Consider the following 19,222-nt stretch of genomic DNA (forward strand, 5'->3'; position numbering starts at 1 on the left):
GGTTTCTCTGACTCTTCTCTTCTGAACTTTCCCTTAAGACAATAATTTCTCAAGATTCTTGACTCCTAATCCATTTAAATAGGAACCATCTACCTTATATAAGTCTTTCCTTTCATTAAACTTACTCCATATATCCATAAGATTCATTCACAATAATTGCTCTCCATCTCAATAGGCTTCAATAATACTTTGGCAGCAGACTTATGTTTTACTATCTCGCTCTTCTTATTTGCTTGTATTAGCAGGTCTTGCATATCTTCTTTTGTACCCCACTTTTCACCTGGTAGAATGATCTAGCATCATTAATACCTGCCAAGATAATAATTTCTTTCACTTTGCTGGCTACCCAACATACCAGGTTTGCTTATTCTGTTGTCTATTTCCAAATTTAACTTGCTATCTTCACTTAAAACTATCTAAATAGCTGAAATATTTTACTTGTTCTGTAGGCTTTCCATTCAGAATACACTTGATGTGTTCAGTTTTGGCCTATTTTCATAGTTTTGGTTGTTTTATTGCTGATTTCCATGCCAAATTTATTACAGTGTTATTCGATGTACTCCCAAACACATCTGGGGATGTGTTTGGGAGTACATCCCTAGATGTGTTTGGGAGTACATCGCCTCCTTTAATAGAGCTGACTTGGCACAACAGGGGGCATGGCCTCATGCATTCAGCACCAAACCCATACCCTCCCATCAGCTTGGCACAACTGATAATGGAATTCATCAGACCACATGAGCTGTCAAAAGTGGCACATGATTAGAGCATTGGCTTCCATATCGTTCACTCACTGATGCTACGTGGACCTCTCAAAATTATTCAAAAGTGGCATTGAATATTATATGTTTGGTATAATAGTAATAGGGCATTTACCAAGATCCTCAGTATAAGAACTGGTGGGAAAACATCTAGAATGTTCCCCTTTATATGTTCCATTATGTGGATGAAGTTTCTGTTTAGGAGAAATAAAGGTTGCTGGTTAGTTTTGTGTTTCAAAAGTAGCATGAATATTATATTTATGAAGAAGTTTAGCTATTTTTGCAAATTTACCCAGATATAATGGAATGGAATAGTTTGGTTGTGATCCCATTTATCAGGTGAGGAAAGTAGGAATAGGGAGAATATAATAATATTATTACTATTATTATTTATTATTATATCACACCTCCAGGGAATCCAAAGACTCATCTAGGGAGTGCATCAACTCTACAACTGTTCGTCTCACTACTCCACCAACCTTCATCATCTAACACCAACGCTGACTACCACCACTAGTGCTTTCACAGACAATCACAAACATCCATGCCCATGGCAGGATTCGAACCCACAGACTTTTGACTGGAGAGCAGATATGCTAACCACGTGGCCAATCAGGCCGGCAATAATATTTTATCTATTTTAAGGGTATTGTAGCCATTGGTAAAAAGTCTATTGACTATAACTGAGTTCTGTGTCAAGAGCTGTATCATTAGAAGAAATAGCAATGGCTCTGTGGTTGTTTTGAAGATGCCATACTGTTGGCAGCAACTTGATGTGGCTGCAACTTGGCCTAGTATGGTCAGATCAGAAGATCTGTTAACATTCACCTTGACGACCATAAAAACTACATTTGCTATCATCATCATTATGAAAAGATGCAAAGAACTCGGTGCCTTCCATCTGCATGGAAGGCAGAGTCTAAGAAACTATTTCAAGAATCGCTGACTTCAACTCTTCCCTGACTTCAATAAGTATGGTCATATTTAATTTACCAAAGTGAGCCAGTCATTTTAAGACTATCTCTAACCTAACACTTCTGGATAAACTTCCCTTTATCCAGTCCTAGAGGTTGCCATGACATTAGTTTAATTTTTTTAGTTATGATTTGAATCATTCACAATAAATGCTCATTATAAAAATAAAATATTCGTATTTCAATTGGTTACCAAATAGTCTCCAGTTTCCGGTTTCACCAGTACAGCCACTCTGGGTTTGCAGACCATGCTCTGGATACTCGCCACAGAATACGTTCGAAGAAAGCCACAGTAATACACTGCAGCAAGTTTAAATTTGAAAGACTATTCATAGAATCAGCCTCAGCCCTAGAAAAACATGCCAAACCTCAACAAATTTGGATGCATGAGACCTCCCCAAATATGGGAGACGTACATAATGAGAACATCAGCCTAGCGGTCAAGAATACCTAATATAACCTGCTAGGAGGAAAAACAGTAGTTTTCTCTCTTTGACCTCATTTGCTGTTTTAGTGCCTGCGTGCACTTGTCTTAATCTTAAGTTCCCATGAAGATGGAAATATAGGAAGTATATATTAAAGTTTATTTTAATTTATATTCCAGTTTACGTTATGAATTCCTTAAGTAATTTAATAATCATGTACAGCCAACGTATTATCCTTTCTACAAGAATTACAAATAAGTCTCCGGTGTATTAATATTTTCTCATTTAGTTGCATATTAATAGTTATATATGGAGAAATTTATGAGATTTCATTTATATTTTTAATCTGTTTAGTATAATGCACATTAAACTAAATTCCTCCTGTATTTAGTTTAATATATATTTCAGATATTGTTTTGTTTGTTTTTTGATAGGTAGCAGTAGAAGCAACAAAGTATGTTTACAAAGACGCTATTAAAAAATTCCTTCCCACACCATCAAAAAGTCATTATGTGTTCAATTTGCGTGACTTTGCTCGTGTAATTCATGGACTTTTATTGATTCCAAATACTCATCTACAAGATGGAAATAAATTAATGCGCTTGTGGATTCATGAAGTTTATCGAGTTTTCTATGATCGTCTTATAGATGATGAAGATAGGTAAAGCCCATGACTTTTATTAGTTAATATATACCTTCTGGCAACAGTTACAAATCACAATATATATTGTGTGTACTAATAAATAACATAAAATGGATTTACCTTATATTTTTTTATTAGACAAATTAAACAACAAGAATAGAAACTGGTATAAAGGCATCTCAAAAAGGTATGAGAGCAGCTAATTCAAATTCAGTTGAAAAAGCTCATATAAAGATTCCTCTCATTATGATGGGAATCAAGTTCAGGGATTTTTCAAATTTAAGATTATCTTGATTTTTCGAAAATAAGAGCACACTGTCCTCTTTGTCTTTTGCTTTTTTCCCTCCATTATAGAGGTACTAGTGAGCTCATTTTTGCATACCAATTTGATAGGGTTTTAGCCAAATGTGCAGTCATTAGTTGAACAATTGTTGGTGCATCTGCCACCTGAATTCATCTGCATTAACAAGAGTTATTCTTTCACATTTTTTTTTTTTAACAACATCAGAAACATCATCACTGCATCAAAAACAAAGGGGTCGAGTTTGCTGCTTTATTGAATACACTGTGGCCTAAGATTGTTAGCATTAGTGAAACCTGTCTATCAGAATCAGATATGATAACTGGGATTGAGTATAAAGGACACTATAAAATTTTAGGAATGACGGAAAATATAGAAAAGGACAGGAGTACTGTTAACGATATCAGATGACTTAAGTCCAGTTATATTAGAAATACAAGAAAACAATTATGGTAATAATGTCCCATGTAGCAATCAGTTTGAGGCTATCTGGTATGAAGTAGAGGCTAAAAGAATTAAATATATGGTGGGGTGTTGCTAGAGACCTGGCAGCTCATTTGAAGAGAATGATGAAATGCATCGCCAATTTAGTCTCATGGGTACTAATGAGTGATCATGATGTGCAACTTTAATTATCCAAACATTGACTGGCTAGAAGGGAAATCTCATGATAAGAATAAAGATGAATTTATTTAATTGTTGCGAGACAACTTTCTCAAACAGCCTGTGAAAGAAGGAACTCAAGATCAAAGAGTGTTGGATTTGCTCATAGCATAAGAAGGAATCTCTGTCAAGAATATGGCTATTTTACCATCAATTGGTGTGTGTGATTGTGCTGTACTTTCTTGGGAAGTATCTAATTATATTGATATTCCAATTAGAACAGGTTGCATGCTGAACCATAAAGCTTGAAATTATGATTAACTTAGGAGGATACTATATTTGGTCCCATGGTATCAGTTACTGAATGGGAAAGATGTTAGAATGCATGGGAATCTTTGAAAAGGTATTTAAATGATGTGGTATCTGGATGTATCCCTAGAGTTAGAAGAAATAATAAGGTGGGAGTGAAATGGATGTAAACCTTATTAAGCAAGAGATCCACAAGAAGAAGATTATGTGGAAATGAATATCCTGAGAATAAAAGTGAAAGGAGCTATGTAATCTATGAAGTGCAGGCCAGAAAATACATAGTTTTTTTTTTTTTTATGTAGCAAGTAAGAGAAAGAATGATTATGGAAGGATAACTTTAATCTGTGCTGATGTTAAGAAAGTAACAGAAGCAGAAATAGTTGAGTTACTAAATGATCACTTTGCAAGGTTGTATCATCTAGGTGGGGACTGTCGTTACTGATGAGACAGAGACTAATGCAACAATTAAGGCAGATGAACTGTAGGTGCTCAGGATATTGAACAACATCAATGTGAATACTGCAGTGGGATGGACTTCATGTCAGCCCATACGCCAAAGAGAATGTGCAGCTCCTCTGATGAAGTTGTTTAATCAAGTCTCTTTAACCTTTATATCAATGACATTGCCAGTGGATTGCAGGGGGATATTCAGTTGTTTGCGGATGATGTGAAGCTGGGAAGGATTATTAGTAATAGTGCAGATGTGGTAGCCCTGCAAGAGGATTTGAATAAGCTAGATAGATGGGCAAATGAATGGGGGTGTCAGTTTAATACAGCAAAATGTAAGGTCTTGAGGTTTGGGAAACATCGATGGGATGCTGCATACTCTATGGGAGGAGTTATACTGGAGGAAGTTGGGGAGACAAGAGATCTGGGGTTGATGATTGATAGAAACATGAAGTTTAGGGGACATATTGCAAAGGTGGTGAAGGTAACACAGAGGATTGCTGCAATTATGAGAAGGACACTGACCTGTAGAGATAAGAGGGTTATCATTCCGTTGTATAAGTCTCTGATCAGACCACACTTGGATTATTGTTCTTAGATTTGGTCCCCAGGATTTGAAGGGGATAAATTAACTGTGGGAAAGATACAAAGACAGATAACAAAGATGGTCTCAGGACTGTACAAGGATAGTTATGAGAATCGGCTGAGGGAATGTGGACTGCAGAGTTTGGCGGATAGAAGAAGGAGAGGTGATATGATAGACTTTTAAACTGTTGAGAGGTAGTTACAGGGTTGACACTGGGGAGTTCTTTCACTTGGTCGAACAGCGGGAAGGAGTGATGATAAGAGGCCATCCCTGGAAGTTACGAAAGGAAACTGTGAGCAAGAGGGTGAGGAGTGGTTTCTTTGCATGGAGGGTGGTTGAGCCGTGGAATGCATTGCCTGATGGAGTGGTGAGAATAAAAACGGTCAATGAGTTTAAGGAGTGGTATGATAGACTTTGTGTTTCTTAGGGGGGAACCTCCCCTCGATGAGTCTTGACAGACTTTATGTTCTTAGGAAGTCAAAAGACTCCCACGATGAGTCTTTTCACTCCATGGAGGCCTGAATAATAATAATAATAATAATAATAATAATAAAGTCTCAGCTCTGGCAAGGTTCCAAGGATCAGAAAGAGAGTAAAAGAGTACCATTATAAAAGGTATCTCCAAAACAGAAGCAACATAGTGGTAGATTTCAGCTGTGCTAAAAAACAGCTAAAAAAAAGTCCAAGTGTATCAAACAAAGTTTGCGTGTGAAGTAACTTCATGACTTAGCAACTTGTAGATAAAGGCTAATGACTTTATATTACTTGCCTTAGTATCCCATCATGCAAAGCACATATCCTTATGGACATGTATGATGCTATGCATTATGGGAAAGGTCACTGCCAGACTGGTTTCGACCTTTGTTGAGGTTTGTTTAGGTGTGGGAATTCCTCTCTAAAAATCTGTGTGATCCCTCAGATTACTCCATAATGAGTGACCCGAAGAATCATTTAACTCAGCAGTAGTTTGACTCAGTGACAGGCTCGTCACAACATCATGAAGAACTCTCAGTGCTGGCTTTGCCCATTGGCAGGCTCACCACACTACTGAGCAGATCTGCTCATATCTCATGGAAAGCAACCACTTCAGCACAAAAGCACATCCAGTGGGAGCCAGACCCAGAAGTGATACCAAGGTTGAAGTAATGCAGAAGTCATATTTCTGTATACAGGTAGCCAAAATGTGTTACACCTCAGTACCAAAATACTCTAGATTAGAGATAGATGTTGAAAGTTTTCCCCACTTGATACTATAAATTAAAGATGCCAAGAAATTATATTCTTGGTTTAATCCTTTACCCAAGTGTAAGCAAACAAAGTTTGTATGTGAAGATATTCACGACTTTACTAAGGCAATTGAAAGTTTATTTTTCACTTGATTAGAGTATAATAAATTTAGTTTAATCCTTTATCCAAGTGTGAGCAAACAAAGTTTGCGCCTGAAAGTATCTTCAGGAGTGGAGTAAGGTAGTACAACACCAGGGCACTCCTTGCAAAGGTGGAGCAAATTACCAATTACTCCTATCTCAGTATCTCCCATAATGCAAAACACATCTCCTTGCAGATATGTCTAATGTTATGCATTAAGGGAAGGGCCACAACCCAGACTAGTTTCAACCTTTATTAAGGTCTCTTTCAGTGAGAGCCAGGCCCAAGTGGAGATACCAGGCAGAAGCATTAGCAGGTCATCTCTACCTATAGGAGTTGCCAAATGGTGTGCCACTGTTGGATTCTGATTATATAGAGATTAGAGTAATTATTATTTGGTTCCGAATCCAACATGATCTTCCATCACAAAGGCTAGACTTGTAAATATTATTTAATGTAAATCACTTGTTTATAATTTAATATTCATATAACTACCTTAATTTTGTCTAATATTTAATTATTTAATCAAGATATATGTATTAATAATGAAAAGACTGTATTAAATATTATTAAGCTATTTTAGTTATTACTATGTTAATATTATAAGAACTTGTATTTGATAATTTAACTGCACATTAATTGAAATATAAATATTCTTTATTTATTCCTGTTTGTGAAAGTTTAACGTTATGCAATAGCTCAATTTTATTATATTTTGTTTTGTTGTCATGGAGACGCATGTAAGTAAGCGAGCGCGAGAATTGGAACACAACGTGAGGAGAAGGTTTATTAAAAAGAGTTTTAGATCAAGAGAAAAATTTAGGAGGGAAAAACAGATATATAAGTGACGAACGCTGGAATTATTAATATATTGAAAGCATTAGAGATTTATTAGAGAGGGATTGGCATTAGGTTGGAATCTGGGCATTCGAAAATCACAATGCGATAATAGCGAGTCGGCAAGTCACTCAAGCAGCTAAATAAAGTCTACTAGTCGAGAAGCGGTTAGCTTATAAGTTTCGGAATAACAAATAAAGCTACGGAAGATAGCTAAGTGATTATGGATAGACTAGCAATTACTTGAGTTGAGATTTAATTTCAGGGCCGACCTGTCAAGGACACACAGAATCTTGAAATAAAGCACGGAGTTACTAGAATAGTAGAGGCTGTAAAAATTGAAGTTTACCGTTAGCTGTGCTTAGAATTATAGTGCCTAAAGAATTAATCGAATGCCGGAGGAATGAACAACTGAGCACATAAAACCTAAAGTTAAGGAATTATTGTGTATTGCCTTATTTCATGAGTGATCGGTAGTACTTTATGCAACAACGTTTGTTTATGTGTATTGTGACAGATGATTAATTCAGTTATTGCTTAGAAGAATTTATTTAATGAGTGCCGTTTACTGTTTAAAGTGTTTACAGTTGTAAAAGGTGTAAATGTATAAGTAGATGAAGATAGAAGATTATCGGTAAGATTATTCCAACCATTAATACGCGTGGATTAATATTCCTATACAGAGAAGTGTGTGAGTTTCATCCTAGAATTTCCCTATACTAACAGTAACTATTTTGGAAATTAGCTGAAGTGTAAATTTAAAGGTGTTTGCTTGTAAAGTGGTGTTACTGCGATTTTATTGTATTTAGAACTTAAAGAACTGTGAGAAGACTGTATTACAGATAACAGAATTACCATTGTCTGAGTTTGCATGACTTTATTATCAGAAAGGCTGAAGTGTTTATAATAACTTATTTAGTATTTTGATCTTAAGTGTATAATTTGTGATTTTAAAATTAAATGTTTGTTTTTGTTAATCAAAAGATGTATTTTGCCTGAATCTCTTTTACTGCACCATTCATAAAATATTCGAACCAAAGCGGGTAAATTAAGTAAGTCAAATATACTCGGCCAGTATATATTTTAAGGAGAGATAGTTGAAGGTTCATTTTTCTTCAATTCTTGAACTAATTCAGATATAGAGTGGTGCAGTCTTTAAATATAAATTTTCTCTATATTTGAATTATAAACCAACTAGCAACCATTTTAGGTTAAGAACATCGTAGTAAATAACATGTCGGATCCAGAGTGTAGATTAAGACGAAGTAGGATCCAACAAAATGGCGCAGCAGTTGACAGGATTTGAATTCACTAATAAAGATTGTAATATTAAGTATTAGATTTTGTAATAGTAAAGAGAATTTAAAGGAAATTAAGTGAATCAAGTGAATTGGTTGTAAACTAGAATCAGGCAAACATAGAAGTTATTTTAGAATTCTATTTTTTTTTAAAGTTGTTGTTAATAGAGTAATATGGCTGTTTCATCATATTACTCTATTAACAACATCATATTTTCCTTACAGGAAAATAAGGGGCAGCCATAGTATTCAACACTAAATACGAGGCTAATCTTCTTGAATGGCAGGCTGTCTCAAGTAGAGTGATGTGGGCAAATATCAGAATGGGGAACTGGACAATGAGACTTATTTGTGCCTATGGTCCCACAGAAGGCTCTACTAAGGTAGAAGTGCAGGAATTTTTTGAGGTTCTTGAGAAAGCTACTGACACAATGAATAAGGAAAAGTTGGTCCTTGTTGAGGATCTAAATAGCACAGTAGTAAGTGATTGTCAGACATACTAAAATATTTTGGGAAAATTTGGAGAAAACAGCAAAGCTAATAATAATGGTAAATACCTGTTGGATTTCTGCTCAGGACATGGACTGGTTATTACTAACACTATGTTCCAACATAAAATGTGCACAAATTCACATGGAGAGAAGAGGCAAGGAATAAGAAAAGTCTCATTGACTATGTTATTGTTGATAATGATATTTTCTCCCTGGTGCAATTACAAATCCTCTGTACACCAGAGTGTACAGAGGATTTGAAATTGGAAGCGATCACTATTTAGTCTTGAGCAGGATAAAATTGAATATCATATTTAAAAGAATAACATGTAAGAAAGTTATAAAGCGAATGAAAATTGACCAGCTCTCAGATGTGAACTGACTGTAGTCCAAAATACACAAAGATTATTGAAGAAAAGATGAAAGAGTTTGAGAATAGGAATCAAACCTTGGAGATTCAGTGGCAAACCTTGAAGAAAACCCTGATTGATTCAGCCAGAGAGGCATGGTGAGGTAGTCTGCAAGGATAGAAAAATCAGAACTCCATGGTGGATACAGGAAGTCAAAGAGGCAGTGAAGGAAAAGAAGAAAGCATATCAAAAGTTCCTGGCAAATAAGTCAGCTTGTGCTCTTAGAGAATACAGAGACAAATGTAAGAAAGCTAAACACTGTGTAAAACTGGCTAAACAAAAGTCATGGGAGGACTTTGGCAAGAACATAGAAAATAAATATCAAGAAGGTGGTAAGATATTATGGAGGCTGTTGAAGAAGCTTAGAAATGGAGGAAAGAGTGCTCTAAAAGGAGTTAGAGATGATAAAGGTGACATGAAAACGGGAGAAAAAGATATCCTTGATATATGGAGTAATTACTTCAAAAAATTGCTAAATGAAACAAGCAGTGATAGCACAGTGGTAAATAACACTCAACAGGCATACAGTCAGGAATACGTATCCATACTTGAAGTAGAAAAAGCCATCAAAGGCTTGAAATGTGGAAAGGCAGCAGGAGTAGATGATATTCGACCAGAAATGCTGAAGTATCTGTATAATTCAGAAGGCATAGACAGAGGGGCGAATACCTGATGATTGGAGTAGAGCTCTAATAGTACCCATATATAAAAAGGGAAATAAAACTGAATGTGAGAATTACAGTGGTATTTCTCTACTGAGTGTTCCTGTTAAGATATATGCAAGTATACCTGAGAAACGATTGAGAAGCATTGTGGAAGATAAACTTGGTCAAGGACAAGCTGGATTCAGACCAAATAGAGGTTGTCAGGATCAGATTTTCACTTTACGACAAATAGTTGAGAAATCATGAGAATATAACAAAGATTTCAGCTACTTAGGCACGATTTTTAGTGAGGATGGTGAATTTAATATGGAAATAGACAACAGAATTAACAAAGCTGATTCTGTTGATTATGGTAGGAAGTCAATTGAATAAATTCATATGGAATAAAAGAGAAATTAGTTGGAACACTAAATTAGATGTATACAAGACAGTGTTCAAACCAGTTTTAACTTATGGATCTGAGAGAGCTGAGTCAAAAGTAAAACACTTGACCAAAGACTAGAGACCACAGATGTGAGAGTCCTGAGAAATATTAGAGGCATGAACAGATGGCATCAATGGCAATATCATATTAAAAACGAGGATATTAGGAAAGAACTTGGCATTTAGGATTGCATTAGCAGAGCTAATCTCAGGTGGTATGGTCATTTAAACAGAATGGGAGAGGAAAGATTAGCAAAACAAGTGTTCTCTGCCAGGTTGGCAGGAAAACGACCCAGAGGAAGACCAAGATATAGGTGGATTGATACATTACAAAGTGCCTTAGACGATAGAAATATAAGCTCTGATAATCTTGGAGCCTTGACAAGTAACAGACTGATTTGTAGGAAAATTGTACATAGGAATTTAGTAATGATGTAAATTTTTCATGTTGTACTATCATATCCTGTACACCCCCTGAGGGTACATGACAGGAATTTGATGATGATGTCAGAGATTTGTAGAGTAGGTGCCCTTCCTTGATGAGTCTTTGGACTCCTTGAAGGAGTCATGAAATAATAAATAAATATCCTCTGACTAGGCTGTTTACTTTAAACCTTATTTATGTGAAGGTGAATATTGACTGGAATGAAGACAAAATACTCCCATTACATAAAATGGGTGGCGATGAAGAAATATATAAACAAAGATTAGTGAACAACGGAAGGATATTTATTATGGATGATTATAGTTATGGTGATATAGATTGTAATGAAGAAATAGTATTTGGGAATAAGGAAAATGGAGTTCTCGAGAGATAACTCTCTTGGGTAGCATGTAAAGGAAAGCACGCAAGGATCGAGAGTTTAGATCTGATCATATCATCAGAGGATGTAATTGTCTGTGCGGTTTCACACTTTCCTCCAGTTGGTGAGAGTGATTGTGAAGTGATCACTTGAGTTGTGGTTAGCCATATGCAGACTTCTGTGAGGAAAGGATATGTGTGGAATTATAATGGTTTTTGATTATTGTTATTAGTATTATAAGTGTCTCCATATAGTCAAAAGACTCATCACGGGAGACCCTACATTGGTACACTAACCATTATTCACACAATACCTCTCATACTTCACCTTAAATTCATTCACAGACAAAGCATTTACAACCAACTCTGGCAATAAATTCCACCCATTCACAACCCTCCAAGCAAAAAAATATAATCCTAACACTCTTGTTAACCACCCTTTGTTCTCTCCCTTCCTGCACTAGTCTTAAAAAAGTCATCAGTATTCACTGATGACTTTTTTCAAGATATTCACTGTTTTTTATGGTTTGTGTAATGGCAATGCAAGCTATGTTGAGAAATACTGAACATGATTTCCTGACTGCAGTGTTCTATCAACAAGTTTTTATTTTAATTGAGATACTGATGTTAGTAGGTGTGTGGATTATTTGCTGTTTGTATCTGAATATGATGTTAATCACCAAGTTCAAAATAGAATGCTTGGAACAGTACAACAGTCCCAGTACAAGTACTTTGCATATATCTACATGCATCGGAGTTCTTAATGTATATGTTCAAAAGACACAAAAGTAAATAGCATTACATTTATGCCATTTGTAAGAAGTATAACAATACAAAAAAGGCAGATTATGAGTTATGAGTGATGAACTTTTGTCACAAATACTGATGCTTGCAAATGAAATATTTTTCTCATGATGGAAATGCATATTACTTGTACAGGCTAGCAAACTCTTTACACGTTATATGAAATTAGCTTTTCATGCTGATTTTCAGTAAATATATAATGTGGACTTGCTGAGAGAAAAATTTATTAGACTATATGTATTCAACAATCAATAGGGAAACTTCTTTTTTTTTTTTTTTCAAAAATCAGCCAATGGGACTTCTGGGGAAGGACTCTTTCTTGACCACATGTATTTTTTCATAATGAAAGAGCTTCACTGCATTATTTCATGATAGGTTTCCTATTATTTGAAGTGACTAACTACATAACTGGACTGGTGATAGTGAAAGATCCTTAAATAGCTGAATTTCCCAACCTTAACTCTTCAGACTATTGCATGTGAAGTTACATAAAAGCATTAGCATATATGCAAAAGTTTATTTTGAAAATAGCATGCAGTGAGGAAATATGGAACCTGTAGAATATATTCAAACAGTAGAATGTTGCCTACTAAGAATTGTAATACTTAGTATGCATTCCCTAATAACTACATTCTATACACACTTTATAACTTATTAGAACTTTTTCTAAGCCTTATAAGCTAACATTCCTTATAAATATCTTTAGACAAGAGATACCAATGGCATGCTACTATCTTCTTCTTTCTTCTTCTTCTGCAGCTTCTCCCACTTAAGTGGGGTCACTGTTGATGATGAGTCTCCTCCACATCCTCCTGTCTTGGGCTGTCACCACATCCAAGTTCTCCATCCTCAAGTCCTCTTCTACCAGCATAAAATGGCATGCTACTATAAAATTAAAAAATTATGACAAGGCTTAGGAGCTTAGAGAGACAGTTTGGAACTGTAGTATGGAACGAAAAGTTGGGTGGTAAGGAAATAAATGTTGCTTGGGAACTGACAAAGAAATACATAACAGAATAATGTGTAAATATACAGTATTTCGAAGGTGAAAGGCTGAATAAGGTAGGAGTAAATTGGAAGAATGATGGGATTAGGCATGAAATCTGGAAGAAGGAGGTACTTTGGAGGCAGTACAAGATGAATAATGAAGATGATCAGTTTCATGAAGAATATAAACAGCAAACAAGGAGAGTGACTCAGGTAGTAAGGAAAACAAAAATTGACAAATGAGGCAAAGAAAAACCATAGAGAGTTTTTTAGATATTTGGCAAATACAAAGAAGAATGATCATGTTAAGATGATGTTGATGGATGAAAATTGTAGAATGGTAACTGCTGCAGAAGACATTGTTGAGGTATTCAGTGATCAATTTATAAGGGCATTTTATCCTGATCAGGTTAGAATCATGACGTACTTATGTGTAGAGGACATGAGAGAAGTTGGCTTAATTGTGAGTGAACAGGAGGTATTTGAGGAAATAAATAACCTTGATGTCAATAAGGTGATGGATTTGATGATATATCACCATGCATCTTAAGGGAATGTGTCCAAGGAATCAGCAGTAGCATTGGCATGCTTGTTTAATAAGACTCTTGCAACAGCACAGGCTCCAAGAGAGTGAAAGAAGATAAAAATGTTCCAATGGATAAAGGTGGTGATAAGGCCTGTGGTTTCAAATTATAAGCTAATCTGTATATCTGGAGGTGTGGTGAGGTACTATAGAAATTGGTGAGAAGTAGGAAACAAAAGTAGATTGGAAACAGCAGTATTCTTTCTGGTTATCAGCATGGGTTTGTTAAGGTAAGATCATGGTTTACTAACTTATTTATGTACTGTAACAAGGTGACAAATACCTTACACAGAGCAGATGCATATACGGTAGTGTACTTGGATTTTGCAAAAGTTTTTGATAGGCTCCCACATGATAAACTATTAATTGTGGGAGGTCTTCCTAAGAAACACAAAGTCTATCATACCAATCCTTGAACTCATTGACCATTCTTGCTCTCACCTCTCTATCAGGCAATGCTTTCCACAGTTCCACCACCCTCCATGCAAAGAAACAGCTCCTCATCCTCTTGCTCACAGCCTCCTTTCGTAATTTCCAGAGATGGCCCATTGTCATTGCTCCTTCCCGCTGCTCCACAAAGTGAAACAACTCCCCCAGTATCCACCCTGTAACTACCTCTCAACAGTTTAAAAGTCTCAATCATATCACCTCTCCTTCTATCCACCAAACCCTGCAGTTCTTTGTTATCCACTGCACCTTTCCACAGTTAATTTATCCCCTTCAAAAACTTGGGGACCAAATTTGAAAACAGTATTCTAAGTGTGGTCTGATCAGGGTCTTATACAATGGAATGATAACTGTTTTATCTTTGCAGGTCAGCATCCTTCTCAGTATCACAGCAATCCTCTGGATTACCTTCACCACTTTTGCAATATACCCCCTGAATTTCAACTTTCTATCAATCCCCCCCCCCCAGATCTCTTGTCTCCTACTTCCTCCAGTACTGCTCCCCCAATTGAGTAAGCAACCTCCCATCGATGTATTCCAAACTTCAAGACTTTGCATTTTGCTGCATTTAACCGAAATCCCCATTCATTTCCCCATCTGTCTAGTTTATTCAAATCCTCTTGCAGGGCACTGCATCTGTACTATTACTAATATCCCTTCCTATCTTCATATCATCTGCAAACAACTGAATATCCCCTTGTAATCCATTGGCAATGTCATTGATATAAAGGTTAAACTATACAAGTCCTAGTACTGAGCCCTGTGAGAACCCCACATGTAACTTCTGCTTCCTTGATATTGCCCCACCATACATACACAACTTTCTGATACCTATCAGATATCCAATCCTGAATCCATTCGACTAACCCGACATCTAAACCCATGTGCTGTAACTTAAATATCAGCTTATCACGTGGCACATTATCAACTGCTCTTGTCACTTTATTATAAAAGGCAATCATATTACTTAAGCAAGAGTGCCCCTTAACAAATCGATGTTGATTCCCACAGATAACATTACTCTTATCTGCCCAATGCTGTATATATTCCCTCATTAATTTCTACAAGACCTTATCAACTTCTGATGACACACAAACTGGCCTATAATTAGACACTTCCAATCTGCTACCGCCCTTATGCAATGTCACTATCTTACTTTCCTTCCATTTCTTGATTACCTTTCCCATAGCCAGACTTTTATTGAAAAGCCAGGTCAAATGAGCTGTCAGTTCTTTAGCACATTCTCTCAAAACCTGTGGTGAAATCCCATCCAGTCCCACTACTTTCCTGACATCCAGAGTACTCACTATTTGGAACACACTCTCCTCTTGCACCTCTAAACCTCAAACCTGTCTTACCCATCTAGTATAAAAACCTTCTTCTCCATGACGACATACTTCATCATGGAGGTCATCTATAAATTCCATTCCCTTATTACTATATTCATTTTCCTCTTTCCAGTTTATACTGCTATAGTTAAAATCTCCCATAACAATCATTATTCTTGCACTTGCCAATCTCAACTGTCTAAACATTGAACAATTGCACTATGTCCACTGCATTAGTCACTCTGTTCCCATTTTTATCCCATAATGTCATTCTTCCACAATCATTTCTCCTCCTACTAGCCACATAGTTAAAAATATTTCGTAGGATTTTCTTTGGATCTTAGTGCCAAACTCTTTTCATATTCCAGTTTTGCCTTCCTCACAATACTAGTCACTCTCCTGGCCTGCATCTTATATTCTTCATGCATCTGCTCTCTAACCTTTCCTTATGTCTCTTTCATAATCTCTTTTTTCACTTGCAGTTCCTGTTTGATATTGTTTGTCATCCACTTTACACCAAATTGTGTGTTCTGCTTCACTCATTGAATACAGCTTACTATTAATGCTAACAAATATTCCTTCACAATTTCCCAAGCACTAATGATATCATGGCCTTCCAATTCCACTCTCCATGGAACTGTCCCAAGTTGATATCTAAGACTGTTATAATCACGTGCCTTATAATTCCACATATTTTCCCTTTTCTTTAATACTCCTGCATGTCTATTCATCTTCCAAGTCAAAACCACATGGTCACTCTTTCCAACTGGGGAGGGGGATGTCATCTCACTTATTTTATTATTATTATTATTATTATTCATGACACCTCCAGGGAGTCCAAGACTCATTGAGGGAGGGGCATCCACTCTACAATTCTCTTGGCTCCACTAACTACAACAACTACACCAATGCCATCTACTTCCTGCTACTAGCATTTCCACAGACAATCACAAACATTCATGCCCGCAGCCTTTTGGCTGGCGATCAGATACGCTACAACTCGGCCAACCAGGCTGATGTTGCTGAATGTTGCCTAAGACATGTAATAGAGGGAACTCTACATGTCCCTCAAGAATTCTAGACATTCCATTCCCTTATTACTGCATTCATTTTCCTCTTTCCAGCTTATACTGCTGTAGTTAAAATCTCCCATAACAGTCATTCTTCTTGCACTTGCCAAGCTCAACTGTCTAAACATCTCTTTGTCCCCACCCTCTGTGCTCCTTGGTTTGTAGCAACACCCCACTAAATATCCTGTCTTGCCCACCTCTATCTTAGACCATATGCTTTCAAAACCATTTGTGTCACTCCCTTCCAAAGACTCCACTCTTAGAGGACATGTCATTATTTATCATAAGCAGTACTCCACCACCATGTTTTCCTCTCCTATCCTGCTGAAAAATGCTATACCCTGCTACTTCTATTCCTGTTATTATATCATCTTCTGTCAACCACATTTCAGTGATCCCAATAATGTTTGACCAAGCTGACACGATCAGTCCTACCAATTCATCTAATTTATTCTGGATACTCCTGCCATTAGTATAAAGCATAAAAATGTCACTGCTTCTATACTTATCATTATCCCCTCCAGACCCCCACTGGAGTCGGTGTTACCTGATGTAATCTCCCTTTCACCAAGCACTGATTCCCACAAGAGGGTGCCCCTGCTACCATCCACCATGGGATCTCTAGTTTCCCTGCATTGACACACCGACTCGTTCAGAAAACAGCAATCTCTCCAGATGTCTATGTCCTTCCTCGTTCAAATACAAGACGTCTCTCACATAGAGTTTCTTTCTGTCCTCAAATGCCCTCCAATCCTCCCTTCTGACACATTCTAGTTATTATGCTATTCATTATTACTGCTCTTCTGCTAAGGTCCTAATTATCATACCTGGGTAACACACACACTATCTTTCCTCTCTGCATTTTCTTTTGTACAACCTGAAGCATGAATCTCAGATTTCTTGCCACTTGATTTACACTGCCTCTCAAGTCATTCATGCCCACCATCACAATCATTTCATCCACCCTTTCACCCTGCTTAATTGCCATAGCCACACTTTCTATCATTCCTCCAGGCAAACACTCCTCTGGCATCCTATCTTGCACACCACAGATCATTGAGTCTCCATACATTACACCTCTTATTACTCTATTCCTTGATCGCTCACCTGCATTCCTCACTCTCTCCCTCTGTCCCTTTCTTTCAGTGTTCCCCCTACTTACCTGCTGTCCTGGCATCACTGTATCCCTGGTTCCAGCACTCCCTCACATTTTTCTCACTTTCTCTGTCTGGCTGTTTCCATTCTCTCCTCTTCTATTCTTCCCATACTCCTCTCTCATTCCCTCTCTTCTACTCCTCCAATTTTCTACTCTTCTATCATTCCCATACCTCTCTCTCTCATTCCCTCTCTTCTACTGTTTCTATTCTCTCCTCTTCTATCATTCCCTTAACTTTCTCACTCCTTCTCTTGAATCGTCTTGCATTCATCTCTTACATACTTCTCATCTCATTCCCGAGACATTCCACCTCCTCTTTCAACTCGTCTAATCTCTCTCTCTCTGCAAGTTAGTCATTCTTACTCACCATTCATCCAGTTGAGGTATTTAGTGATCAGTTCATTAGTGGATTTCATCCTTAGTGTGAAGTCAGGAGAAACTCAAGTGCAAAGAATGAAATAAGAGAAGGCTTACTGGTGAGTTAGAAATAGGTATATGAGGAGTTATGTAAGCTACATGTCAATATTGCAGTAGTACTTGATGACATATCATCATACGTCAGCCTTGGACAATATGTTTACAAGAATTTTGCAACAGTACAAGTTTCAAAATAGCTCAAGGAGGGTCAGATTGTTCCATTTCATGAAGGTGGTGATAAGGCTACAAATTATAGGTATTGATCCATATATTTAGTGTTGTAGTTAAGGTATTGGAGAGGTTACTGAGAGCCACACATAGGCTACATAAGTGGGTTTGTTAAAAGGGAGGTCATGTTTATTATTATTATTATTATTATTATTATTATTATTAAACAAGACCTCATGGAGTCAAAGACTCATCTAGGAGGTCCTTTTATCTCACACACATCTCATCATACCGGGTCTTAAACACATTCAAACTCCTTGCAGACACCACACTCTCAGGCAAGGCATTCCAATCATTCACAACTCTGCACGAAAAAAACCTGCCTCTCACTCCCCTACTCACACCCTCTTTATACAGTTTCCAGGGATGACCTCTGGTTCTCCCCTGATCTCCCACTATTCGCTGTAGAACTTCTCCACCATTGATCCTATAGCAACCCCTTACCAACTTGTAGGTCTCTATCATATCTCCCCTCTTCCTTCTCTCCACTAGTCTCTGCAAATTACATCTTTTCAATCTTTCCTCATACTCGACATTCCAGAGGTCAGAAACTACCTTAGTCAGTCGCCTTTGGACCCTTTCCAACATCTCCTCATCCTTCTGAAAACCAGGTGACCAAATCTGGGCACAATAGTCCATGTGTGGCCTAATCAAAGCCTTATACAATGGAACAAGAATCTCCCTACTTCTACACGTCAGTGTCCTCCTCATCATTCCCAGAAGTCTTTGTGTTGTCTTCACAATTTTGGCGATGTGACCCCTAAATTTTAGATCCTTATCCACTATCACTCCCAGATCTCTTATTTCCTCTACTTCCAACAATATATTCTTACCAAGCATAAATTCTGCATCCCATCTT

At 37.0% G+C, this 19,222-nt stretch overlaps 1 protein-coding gene across 1 annotated transcript in view; it reads left to right on the plus strand.

Moving 5' to 3' along the window:
- LOC150108079 (dynein axonemal heavy chain 3-like) overlaps window positions 1-19,222 on the plus strand; it is a 1,881,116-nt gene that overhangs the window by 802,538 nt on the left and 1,059,356 nt on the right. Inside the window, exon 38 of the mRNA XM_090415945.1 lies at window positions 2,595-2,821. Coding sequence (XP_090272071.1) covers window positions 2,595-2,821 — 227 coding nt within the window. The remainder of the gene's footprint in view (window positions 1-2,594; window positions 2,822-19,222) is intronic.

The sequence above is a fragment of the Typopeltis vanoorti genome, chromosome 3, assembly GCF_054136105.1.
Source record: "Typopeltis vanoorti isolate ZY-2024b chromosome 3, IOZ_Tvanoo_1.0, whole genome shotgun sequence".
Taxonomy (NCBI): Eukaryota; Metazoa; Arthropoda; class Arachnida; order Uropygi; family Thelyphonidae; genus Typopeltis; species Typopeltis vanoorti.